This window comes from Takifugu rubripes, chromosome 9 (genome assembly GCF_901000725.2).
Source record: "Takifugu rubripes chromosome 9, fTakRub1.2, whole genome shotgun sequence".
Classification (NCBI taxonomy): domain Eukaryota; kingdom Metazoa; phylum Chordata; class Actinopteri; order Tetraodontiformes; family Tetraodontidae; genus Takifugu; species Takifugu rubripes.
Genome location: NC_042293.1, coordinates 11,862,401 through 11,875,179, shown reverse-complemented (window position 1 = coordinate 11,875,179; position 12,779 = coordinate 11,862,401). Strand labels below are relative to the sequence as shown.

At 44.2% G+C, this 12,779-nt stretch overlaps 1 protein-coding gene across 12 annotated transcripts in view; it reads left to right on the top strand.

Moving 5' to 3' along the window:
- The window catches only part of srpk2 (SRSF protein kinase 2), a 36,664-nt gene that overhangs the window by 4,406 nt on the left and 19,479 nt on the right, over positions 1–12,779 (top strand). Inside the window, exon 1 of one of the 12 annotated variants that reach the window (XM_029841442.1) lies at positions 5,436–6,680. The exons of the other annotated variants lie outside the window; for them this stretch is intronic. Within the exon in view, the coding sequence (XP_029697302.1) occupies positions 6,643–6,680 (38 nt within the window). The 5' untranslated portion in view covers positions 5,436–6,642. Of the gene's footprint in view, positions 1–5,435; positions 6,681–12,779 lie in introns of those variants that run through there. 12 annotated transcript variants of the gene reach the window in all.

Here is a 12,779-nt window from a genome sequence, read left to right as displayed (position 1 = left end):
GTTTCTCCCATGCAACACGTCTGGAGTGAACCACAGCTCTTTTCTTTTTGTTACAGAAGGAGAAAGGAGGGTCATTATTAAGGCGTGTGTGAGTCGACTGCAATGCTTCAGTCGCTCTCTACTGCCCCCGTCTGGTCATCAAGAAAAGAGGCAATTTGGTGTCAACACTGCACATGAGATGCTGAGATTTCCCCCTCTGACAAAAGTACAGCAACAGAAGTGCTTCTAACCTACAGAAACCAGATTAATTTCATTTGACAGTTGAGGAGGGAAGATGTTATTATTCTGTATATTACATCACCGTCTCCAAAATATGCAGGTGATGAGAAAGTATTTTCTAATGCAAATAGAAATATTGGAGCCATTTTCTCCCTAATTATGGCTGTAGAAGAATGTCCATAGCAGAAATTGGATGGATGATGGTATAGAATGTAAACCAGTTAAAGATTTCCTCTGTCCTCGCGGGTAAAAGGCTCGATGCTGACGCGCGTATTGGGGAGGAATCCATACAGATTTCTGCAGCATCTGATTCCTTTGGTTGGCTGCTTCTCGTGTCCATTCTCATTTAGCCACGAGGTGTTTGTCTCAGGCTGTGCAGCACACTGACCCAGATCTCCAGAGAGCGTCTAGTGTAAAGTCTTTGTGTGTATGCGGGTCCGTCACAGTTCACACTCCAGCACCGTCCCATCAAGGCTGCAGCTGCTGCACATGTAAACATGAGGTAATTAAATTCTCTGAACAGTCTGCTGTCCTTGTTTACCCTGTCTCGGAATGCTAGTTAGAAATTCTTGTTGGAACCACACGCATCTCACCTTTAATTTGCATTGGGTTAGATGCTAACTGATGTTTGCCTTTGGTATAGTTTTAGGGCTTTATGTTAATTTTTGATTATGCTCACATCAACCTTGAGGACTTTCTCATAATCCTCAACATTATTACCATTTGTCTCGGGAACAACATCAGTTTTATCATCGTACGCGTGGTTTGTGTTGCATGTTTTCCACCGTTGCTGGACTTTTTCTGGTGTGACTGCTGTTTGGTTCTGTAATTGTGTTACTCACGATAAATTCATTGCAAAATAATCTCCCAAACGTGCTTCATGTTGTCCGTTGACCTCTTTTATTCCTCCTCCTTTCGCCCCTTAAGGTTGTTTTTGAGGTGCAATTCCAGCTCTGTCCATTAGAGGGCAACCATATTTTAAGATTTCCTCATCTGTGTATATTATATTTCTCAGCGTGGCTATATTCAATTTCTGGTTCATTTACAGAAAACAAGAACTTGTCTGCTAAAAGGAATATTGGATTTCATTATCCTCCTTACCTCCACCAACGGTGTGACAGCTGGCATTTGTCTGTCTGTCCATCTGACTGTCAGCAAAATAACTCAAAATGTTACAAACAGATTTTAATGAATTTTCCAGGAAATACTGATGATGGGCAAAGGGAGAGCTTATTAAATTTTTGGCGATGTTCCGTATTCAGGAGGGACCTTTGATTGTCGAAGGAGTTTTGATAATAAAGCAAGCTACTATGTCATGTACAGTATTCTAGTATTACTGCTGCCTATAGACAGTATATAAACTATACTCTGGGTGTGAGTCTCAGTATGTGGGGAAATGACCTGCTCGGCAGAGGTCTACACGCTCTGAGTGGTGCTCATCGATAGTCACTAAAGCTAAGTGTTATTGATTAATAGCTGCCCAGTAGACATACTGTACACACTTTGCACATGTTCTGTATTAACGTGATATTGACAGGAATTTAACAATGCATTTAAGGTACAGCATCACATATCATGTCTGGATTGTTGCAAAGATGCTAATCTAAATAGGCTATTTCACACCTGCTAGATAATCTAATTGAACGCAAGAAAAATGTGGAGGTTTAAAACATTGTGATCAAACTCTTGACTGGCTGCAGCAACCTCGGTGTCACACACTTGCCTGTTATATATGTTGTTCTTAAAGCTTAACCTTCCGGTGAGAACTTGTCAGATCATGTGACATATGATAACCTATGCACAGTTAGGAACAGCAAAAATCACCAGTAAACAACAAAAGTAACGCTGACTTTTTTCCCCAGTACATGTTCTCAGGGGATTGTGGGTCCTGACTCCACAAAGCATCAAACAAAGCACCATTACATAAGCTAACGTAGTGGACGGTAAACACATTTATATGGAGCATACATACATTCCTGGTTCCTTTTAAATGAAACAAGGACTTTCATCTCTATTTTACAGTGGACAAAAAGGGAATAATAAGCAATAGCAATACTAATATAATAATACTTCTGTATCCCTGCTCAGGACATTAAAGATATGTCTGATTAATACCGTAATCATTTGGATCAATGATGAGGAAGACTGAGGTAACATATGTGGTAAACTAGTAGCTGATAAAGAGAGCGCTCATGTGAGCCGGTTTGAGGCTAGATCTCTGTTGTGGTTTTCTGGGACACTAAAATAGAACAAATCTAGAAAGTAGGTACAGGATCCAGTGTTTAATGTTCCATATTTCATCTTTAGCAGATAACAAACGGACTTCACTTTTATAATGATTCTTTTTACTGTAGTCTTGTGTTTTAGTGTTGTAGTTTAAATTGGCTGTAGAAAAACCTAAAAAAGAGAAACAATGGTGTCCAGGTATAATGTGATGGAGGGGAAGGATGGGGATCATAGACCTCTCTTTCATGCACTGGTTATATCAGCCACAAAATCTCCCAGGAAACTAAGGGCTTCCTCATGATCCTCCGATACTTTAATTACCGTACTTCAATGCAGCCTGAGTAAATTTGCTGTTTAAAGGTTAAAGTAAATATATATTAAATATGTTGCCACCATGAATGATGCGCATGAGAGTTCTTTTTAATTGTCTGAGCTGTTTAGTTGTGAGCAAAATGGTTCTGCATTTAATTATATTGTCTATTGCCAAAAGAAATGGATAAACCTGGATGTGACCTTAGCCATAGAACTTCTATTCTCTTTATTTTTTGCAAAGTGTGTGTAGGGACAGATTAACATCCTATAGCTACAGACTGTCCTGTAATTGCACAGTAGATCCCCACAGGCAAGTCTTCTCCATATGGAAGTCTGGAAAAGAAAAGAAAAGATGCGGCTCTCAGGCAGACCTGAGGCTACCAGTATGCTAATCAATCTGGAAAATCGATGCTATGGGATGTAGACGCACTCTGTGACACATATGCGAGATCAGATGAGTGTTTTCGGGTATATGTTTGCGTGTGTCTCCTATTGGGGGCAGTGTTTCCTTTACCAAAGGTAGCAACGGCGCTGCTGATAAAAAAGGGGGCCATGGATGCTAATTAGCAGCATCGTTCGGTCTCTCCTAGCTTCTTGGGCCTGTGGTCATGCCTGTCCTCGCGGCCTCTGGTCTGACTTTTGTTCGTGCGCGCTGCGTGGCCATGAGCAGTTTGTAATGTGACATGTCTACGTGTGGAGCGCCTGTGTTTACATGCATCAGCCCCATTCTCTCTCCCCGACATCCACCAGGCGAGTGAGGCGAAGTAGGCCGCTTAAAGATAGCTCCCGGCAGCCTCAATACCGGCTCCCAAAATATATCTGCTCATGAGAGTCATCGTCTATCTGTCTCTCCCTCCCCCTCTTTCCCTCTTCCTCGTGCGCTCTTTCTTCTCTGGGAGTACGAGGGTCTATCTTTGAATTTGCAAGCCGACGGCCTGTACATATTGAGGACACATGATACACGTGTGCAACCTCCGCTTCGGTACCTGCTCAGCAACCAATGGGAAAGCTGTGTCCTCTATTATCCCCACTAATAATAATCACCTATGGCTAATATCTATTAGAAATGATAATTGATTAACCGTGTCGGCGCTAATTCAGAATTATGGCCGTATGCATGGTTCAATAACATCCCGGTCGGTTGCGTTTAATTGCATTTTTCTTTTTAATGAGCGGGTTATTTGTCATGTCCTCTTCCTTTGCTAGAGTGCTCGGGTCCCCTCCCCCACCCCATGATGACCCTCCTACAAAAACTGGGTAAACTACGAATCTACAGTCGGATGCACCCTCGCATAGCGGTTCAATATTCCTCCTGCTGTTGGAGGCGCTGAGACCCAGTGTATGCTTTACCCCCGTTGGCCCACATCCACAAAGAATGAGGACAATAGTTTGGCTGGGAGACATGTGTGCCTAATGTAGTCCTTTTATGTGGGAGAGCGGAACTGGAAGGGCAATCGGAGCGGTGGCCATTGTGTTCCCGTTTCGCTCCCAAGTCTATAATGTGTCTGCTAGCTTTTAGATATTCAGTGTTGTCGTGTCACCGTGTAAATGAACGTGCCGGATGTTTAATTGGAGCCCGCAGCATCCGTTTCTGTACTGCTTAACGGCTTCAGTCAGAATTGAATGTAAAAATAATTTGGTACTTGTTGTGTTGATATTTACAGGAATTGCTGTTATTTTTAAAGCATGCGTGAGGTAAAAGTGTAGCCAGTTTTGCAGTGATTTTGAAATAAGTAAAGCCAGCGAGGCTGGAAGTCTGCAGCTGTGATAGCGGCTCTGAGCTAAATACCGATGCACAGTTGCTTCATTAGATGCTAATCCTCTGCAGTTACAGTGGTTATATTTTTTTATGAAGAATATATTCTGATTTTGTATTAATTTAGAAAACAACTCATAAAATTTACTGTTTGTTGCAAGCTGTGATGCTGTGGAATTATCACAGTACCCATCCCAGAGCCCCCAGCTGCCCAGTATGATTGTCTTCATAAAAGTTCTCTGAGATTGGGGAGTGTTTAATGTTACGTGTTTGCTACCAGCACCTGAGCTAATTATCATAAGAAGACTTCTTGCACATGTACTCAATGTTCTTATAATCAAAATAACATTTAAATTCAGCCCATTTGACCATTTCCAATGATGTTTTGAGTGATTTCACGATTAAAATGGATATTTTGTGCAAAATGTCAAAAATGTACATGTACAAGAGCCTTATATGTCAAGGGGACGTAGCAGAAACCAGTAATTCCTATTCTTAAAAAATGACTCCTGATAAGCTCGATGTGGCTGATATAATCTCATACAACCAAATGCTACAGACTAGCTACAACATGTGTCGCTCCTGAGCTCCCGCTGGACAATTTGTCACTTTAACCCTGGTATGCCTCTGCCCCCCGCCACGCTTTTTACATGCACACGCGCAGATGTGCAGATTCATACATGTACTCACACACACACACGTTATTATTGAGGTCAAATGGAGAGATAGACTCTCCATCATAGAATCACCCTCCGGCCACCTTTCTGTGAGCTGCTCACTCATGTAGAAGCTCCCCCATCTGCCCAGAGAGATGGTGAGAAAAGAGGGAACGGGACGGGATCACGCTGACGTCATCTGCAACCGGCATGGATGAATGAGGGATGTCTAAATGGGCTTCAACATGTTTGACAAATGTGTATTTGACCTTGTCACCATGTCCAGAATGGTGTTTTCATGTCCTGACCAAAACAGGCATGCTGTGACCTACGACACACAGAGAAATAACCCAGTCAGTTACCCAAGGAATGCAATCATACGTACATTTAGATCCTCTTCTTTAGGCATCCGGTCGGCTTTATAAGTTCGTAAATGCAGAAGAGGGCAGATCAAAGGCACAACCGACATGGATACTGTTACATTTGTGAGGCAAATGTGACCATTTACATCACCGTGAGGCCTCAATGGGCCTTTTTCATTGATAGAAATCAAAATAAGCTATTTCTGTAACCCAGACTGATTGCTAAAAGCTTTGGAAAAAGAAGAGGATGTGAGAAGTTAGTGGAAGAAGGTGGCAAGAAAGATCTGCTCTGGGTTGCCCTGAGATACAGGATGTATAAAGTGAAACGGAGAGAGAGAGGGAGAGAGGAAGACCATTTCAGTAGCGGGAGAGGGGACGAGGCTGCGTTTTACTGAGCAAGGCGTTAAATTTCCTGTCCCTGTGACAAGTCAACACCCCTCTGCCTGTGAGAGTGGAACATTCCACCCAGCTCCGCGCTCTGTTGTTGTGCAGAGCTGCAGAAGGCCCGGTAGAGCCAGCGAGACTGTCTGAGGAGGAAGGGAGGGACACCGAAACAGGCAGACACGCGCGCTCAGTGCACCGACAGCCTCGGCTACTTTCCGTCACACCGTTCCATCAGCGGCTACCAGAGGAGGACACCAAGGGGAGGGAGCTGATCAGAGGCCTTAGTGGAAGCAAGGTGAAGGAGGTGAAGGAAGGAAGGAAAGGGAGGGAGAAAGGAGGCTGGGGCATGAGGTGAGGAGGGGCGTCTGACATTGCTACTCTCCTCATCAGCCCACACACACTCACACACACTCACACACCGCATTAACACTGTCAGATTGTGCATCACACGCTGCTGCTTTTTATTTTTTTATTTTTTCCCTTTTTGGCCGAAGACTTGTCCTCCATCCCTTTTTTTTCCCTCTTCTGAACGAGAGGACAAGAGAGACACAGAAAGGAGGGAGAGGAAAGGAGGAGGGGAGGCAGTAACCCTCTCCTTACCAGACATACAACGGAGAGATAGAGACGTGCACAAGAAGGAGAAGAGAGAAAGAGACGGCAGCTTTCTGTTCTATTTCACCGTCTGCTGTGGTCCCCTCGGCCAGCGAGCGGCTAACAGGCACCGCTCATGTCCGTGAACTCGGAGAAATCCTCGTCCCCCGAAAGGTAACACCTCCTTCCAGCCTCTCCTTGTCTATCATTTTGTCTTCAGCTCTCTATGCATTTTCTTCCCCACTATTTTAAATTCCATCAACCAACCCCCCTCCCCCCCCATCATCATCACTCCCAAATATGTGACCTCTGTCCCATTTTTGCATATGCATCTTGTTCCTCTCCCTGTTTCCGTCCGGATCTCTGCACTGTCGGTGAAATTAACAGAGCTGTCCGCTGTTGTGTGGTTGTCCAAACATCACCGCTCTGCACAAGCGCTCCCTCTCTGACTACGTGGAACACGAGAGAGCTGGTATAACGGCAATAACAAGAACTTCCCCGGATGTATCATCATATTTTCTTTTGCTGCCGGAGAGCAGAGCTTACACAGCAAGAGTGTCAACGCGCGTTAACATTAGTGTAGCCAGTGGCAGCGGCAGCAGCAGTAGCGGCAGCGGCAGCGGTGGCGGCGCATCTCAGAAGCAACGCAAGGCAACAGCCCACCACATGACGCACCCCGGTGCATTGCATTACAGAACAATGGCAGCTTTTGATATAAGCGCGGCAAAGGCGAGCAGCCGCAGAAGCCGTCATCTCAGAGTGTTGCACTGGCGATACGCGAACGATTCAAGTTGAGCTGCGTCCCTGGATTCACCCATTCAGCTTTTGGGGCTTTATTCTAGGATGGATGTCGGCATTCCCGGTTGGTGTAGGAGAGAAATGTTTCAAGACAAAAGTGTGTCCCAGGTGTGAATTCTTTACCATGCTTTGGAGCCCCACATTCTTTTACTATTTGGACCGTCCCCCCCCCCCCCCCACACACACACCCCATCCCCCCAATGCAGATAGATTTATTGGGAGCTGGGGCGTGAGGAGCAGGCAGACTGGATGACTCAGGTGCCACTGATGCCGTGCCAAGTAGGATCAGGCAGAGCTGCTGCCATTCACACAAGCCAGCCTGGCACTCTCAAACGCCACGCAGCGGGTGCACGGACAGCCAGTAAACGGTCCCTAAAAATACCAGGTATTATCACATGAGCAGTTGGGCACAGCGGAGAGCAGCGTTGCGTTGGCTGGCTTACATGGAAATTATGTGAGGAAAAAAAAAACCGCTCAGATTGGCACGTAATCAGTCTAGAGGTTTATCTGCCCACCTCAGTGTGGGGAAGTTTCTGGTTTTCACATCCTGGCTGGTCCCTCTCCTCCGTTGTTGGGGTCAAGGTCATCCAGCAGTGATTAAAAACAACTTATCAGAGCTTTCATGCACCGTCGTCAATGACAACAGCAAGCTGTACCTCAACACACACGGTGCCGTCCTCATTAACAGATGCACCATCTCTTGCACGTACTTCTTTCCCCTCATCTCAGCTTAACCAGTAATTTAGCATAAATAATCATCAGGCTTGTTAGCAGCCGGTACACGGTAACAATGATGTTTAATACCTCTTGTTAAATAGTGAACAATTTAAAGTCTGTTGAATGAGGAACGATGGTGGGAAAGGACCTATCGTCTGATCTGTTTCACAATCAATTATTGACAAATTGGTCTCATTTTCCAAACGGAAATGCTAAATATGCTAATCAGTGTGTGTTCTCAGTGTTTTAGGGACCTTTACACATGATGTTAAGGTGCCTAGCGTTGGATCGCTAAATGGTTGCACACTTGATTGGACACTGGGCTCTTTCTAATGTTGATCAGGCTGTTCCTAAATACCTGAGGTGTCTCCCATCGTTCTGTTAGTGAGGCGTTCAGGTGCTCCGGCTCTTCTGATGAGCCCCTTTTTTGATGTACTCCTCTTGTCAGTGGTCTTGGGCTATGTATCCAATTACTATGATGCAATTAGTGTTTCTCAGAATTCCTCAAACTTAATCTGATCACTCTGGACTCCATATTAGGTGTGCACATCTGGTAATATTGGCATCCTCTCATCTCATAAGATGAAGTGATCGTCAAGGGGTGGGTGCAATGGGCCTGAAAAGTGCAGGAGGCTTCAGTGCTGTGACAATTTTCCCTGGGAGCACTTGCATTAGGAAGATGATCTCTTGTGTAACTTGGCACTTGAGACATGGCAGAGATGGATGGAGTATATGCTGTGTGTGTGTGTGTGTGTGTGTGTGTGTGTGTGTGTGTGTGTGTGTGTGTTGTTATCCTTGTTTTCCTCGGAGCAGCTTAAAGCTTTTTCTTTCAGGGTGACGGCACTTCAGTTTAGGTCATAAGCAATGGGTGAAGGGCTTATGTCTTCTGAAAAGACTTTCATTAGAGATTAAGCAGAGGAAGAAAATTAAACATCAAAGGTCAAGAGTTGACGACGCGTTGGTTGGCTGCGTTGAGGCTCTTGTAGTTGTTGAGACGCAGGAGTGTCAATACATGGTGGGTAAACTTCCCTGAAACCTGACAGGTGGGTTTAAAGCCTTTAAAGACATTTAGTCCACATAAACGTCCTGACTGTGCCTATTGTTAGGGTTGGTGATCACACACACAGACACACCTAATATCTGGTTTTCTTTATTTCAAAATGCTAAAAATCACAAGTTCCCTATTTTTAACCAACATATCTCACAAAGATTTCCTTATTGGATTAATCTGTGTTTGGTGTCTTATTGCCATATCACATAAGGTCGGTTACAGTCTGAAAGTTGTCAGGGGAGGTGCCAGGAGTCCTTCAGAGCACTCCTTCAGAGTCAGATTCTGGGTTTCTGTGAAGCAGCAAGTAACAATCTTGAGTGTAACAGATGCTATACAAATAAAGTTAAACTAAATGAAACATTGTTCAAAGTTTGGAGGATTAAAGGTTAGCAAAAAGAAAAGAATCAGTGCTCCTCTGATTTCATCCTCTCAGTGTCTTAAATTAAGCCCCTGTTGATATTGTGGTCTGAGATCAGTCATTTTCTTTTGTCTTTTTCTTTTTTACATATTCTGGTTTTGATCCAGAGTCTTGTGATCAATGTTTAAAAAGGGAATAAGCTTTGGGAGATGCCTATTTGTTGTGGATGTGGAGACCAAATTCTTAAATTTATATTCTAACTCACAGCCATAAACAGTAATTTATTTAGCTGCAAGGCTTGTATTAAAAACAGTTTTAGGCAAATGGATGTCAGAAATGATGTTTTCTGGAAAGAAGACAACCTCTAGTATTTTATACTTAATCAATATGTTTAATACTTGCTATTTATGGGTTTGTTATATGGAGGAGGCAGAAAACTCCAGATTAGCTGGGGAGGATCTGCAGAGTTTGTGAATGTGATCGCTCGTTTGGGAGAAGCTGAACCAATGCGACAGACTCCCACAGTATGTGGCGCTTTGACTGGCTTGTTCAGCCTCCACCATCTTTTCTGCTCTGGCCTACATCACGGTCACACACGCGAGCAGCCCTAGCGATGCCGCGACACAGCAGCAGCTAATGAAGCGTGGCGGGGCTCTAGCTAGCAAAATAGCCAGGCCGCCCTGCCTGTCTGGCTTCTTGGCCTCTATTTATCCACACCAACGTGGCTTTTACATCTGACGGCTGCAGATTCTCTCTGGTCTTTTTCATTCTATTATGCCTCCAGTCCCAGTGGAATGACACTGGGAATTTCCACTCGAGCCAATGAAATCCTATGTGGTTAATCAGCAATCGGAATCACAGAGTGATTCAAACATATAGCAGCCATGAACAAGCTGTCTCACTATTACGTATTGTGTCACCCTGGCGATGGCCCCCAGGGAGTTGTATATGTGGTGCAGAGCCTGGTGACTTAGATAGCACCTTTGAATTATGTAAGTCAATGTGTATTATTGTGCTCTCCTGGCATGGGGTCAAAGGTGACACAGCAGCATAACTAGATGTCCATCAAAATAGAGAAAAATGTTAACAGAAACATCTCTGGCATTGACCCGTGGACAGCGCAACTCCCCTATTAATAGTATTATATTTAAAATTCCACCATTCGTTGTCTTTGAGCTGCACTATCCTGGTCCAAGAAATGTTCCCTATGATTTTAATGGAGGCTTTGAGAAACTGAACAGTTAAATTGGGATTTGTTTGGTGCTCCCAGTCCCTACTGACTCGACATGTTTACATACGGCATTCCAGTCTTTCCTGTTCCTCTGCATTCACTCATTCCCATATTTTTGTTTTCATTTCATCGGTCTTTCCGTCTACTCCTTATCTAAATTTATGTTTTTTTATTTTGTTAACTCCTACATCTTCCTCTGCCGTGTTTGAGGCTTTGCCTCATTTCTGTTCCATCGTCTTGTTCGTTATTACTGTGACCTTTGCTGTGAAATCGCCGGATAAGACTTGAAGAAATAAACACTGAAGCTAACAAGATACACAACGTGTAAGTGCTATTTGCTGTTCACAAGAGGATGCTGTGGTTTGAGGGAGGGCTTGTTATTTTAATAGCCACAAAATGTGCTGGCGTGTCCATTTTATGAACAGTTGTAAGAATGCAAATAATTATATTCCAGAGACTTATTGGCAAAGAAAGCTTAAAACAAAATCCTTTTATTTTAAAATGACATGCATTTGGCTGCACACGGCTAGCATGTCGCCTTAGCTTGTCATTAACTTACACGGATGATGGAAGGAAAGCGAAGGAAAGATGGACATATTGGAGTTAGTCATGAAAGATGTGGACTGATACAGGGATGTCAACATACGGTATATAGAATGCAACTTGGAGCAGGCAAAAGGACAGGACAGCAGAAACAGTCCAGAAGGCTAAACGACTTTGGCTAGACGGGGATTTAAAGAGGAGAGCGGGAAGAAAGAATGAGAAGGCAGATGTTCTCTGCACACTTGCGCAGTGTTTTGGTAATGTGAGGTCACTGGGGGCCTGATGTCGAATGATGCTGCAGCGCTGGAGCAGTGGAATAACAACAGCCTGTTTGTGTTCAGGATACAAATTCACTTGTGTTTTTATTTATTTGTTTACACCATTGGACTTAAATGCTGTCGACATATTTGGGTGGTTTTGCCTCTTCTTACCCCCACGTCTTTGCTGCGTAGCTGAGGACAATATTCATGTGTTGTGTCTGAGGACACTGTTGGACTCTTTCTGTGTCCAGCCTGGATTCGTCCCATTACTAATATTTAGGTGGTTACTGAATTGACTTAAATTAAATTCACTGATGTTTACGAGCCGCCATTTTGACCAGATTGAGTCCATCTTGGGTCAAATGTTTATTTCTTTGTAGCGAATATTGGAGGCGTTGTTAATGGTGAGGATGGATAAATAATGCTCGTTAGATTGGCTGGCGTGGGGGATCCTTCACAGGTGGGTGTCACAGTCCCATGTGACCTCTGCAGGAATTCAGGGCATGGTTCATCATGTCCCTTTGCACTTCTGGCAGAGAGCTGTGCGCCTCTCCGTCCATCCTCCTTGTCCAAGATTCTTTCTTACCGAGATGAACTCAAGTCAGAATGCACGGACGAGACGGCGCCTGGCTTTGTGGGTCCTCCGCCTGCGTCACAGGGCCCAACCGAACAGGTAGAGGGGAAAGTTGGGGAAATAAAGTGCTAATCGGCCGAGGAGGCTGATCTATCTTTGGAGCTATTCCTCTGACATGACCGATATGCATGTGAGTTTAAAACACTATTTTTCTTGGACGGAGCAGCAGCCAATGTTGTATGTACACATACCTGCATTTCGGTTGTTTTTAGAGACAACTTCATGTGTTTTCCGCTCTTCCCAACCACATCGACTACAACCAGTTGGAGTATTTTCCTTGGTTGTCAGAGCTGATCATGTTTACAGTGCGAACACGAGCTTCCTCGGCCTGTTTTGTAGAAAGTGCTTTGCACTGTCTGGAGGTTTGCAGCTGGAAGCTTCTCAGTGACCCAGTTAACCCACCGACGGTGACATTTCTCCGCCCTTACATTCATATATATGAAGCTATTTTAAGTAGAGCGGTGCTCTGTTGTCTCCCGTATGAACTACGTCACCTTCTACTGTTGCGTAAGAATAAAGGGGCAGTTATTATAAGCCCCATATTTTCTTTATGTACACAAATTAAAAATCCCTTTCATTTTAAACTCAACTGTAGGTTGTAATAAACTGCTTGTACCTATGGGATCATTTGTTATTGGAGGACAGGCTCCCGTTGCATGTTCTCTCGGTGTCTGAGCGTGT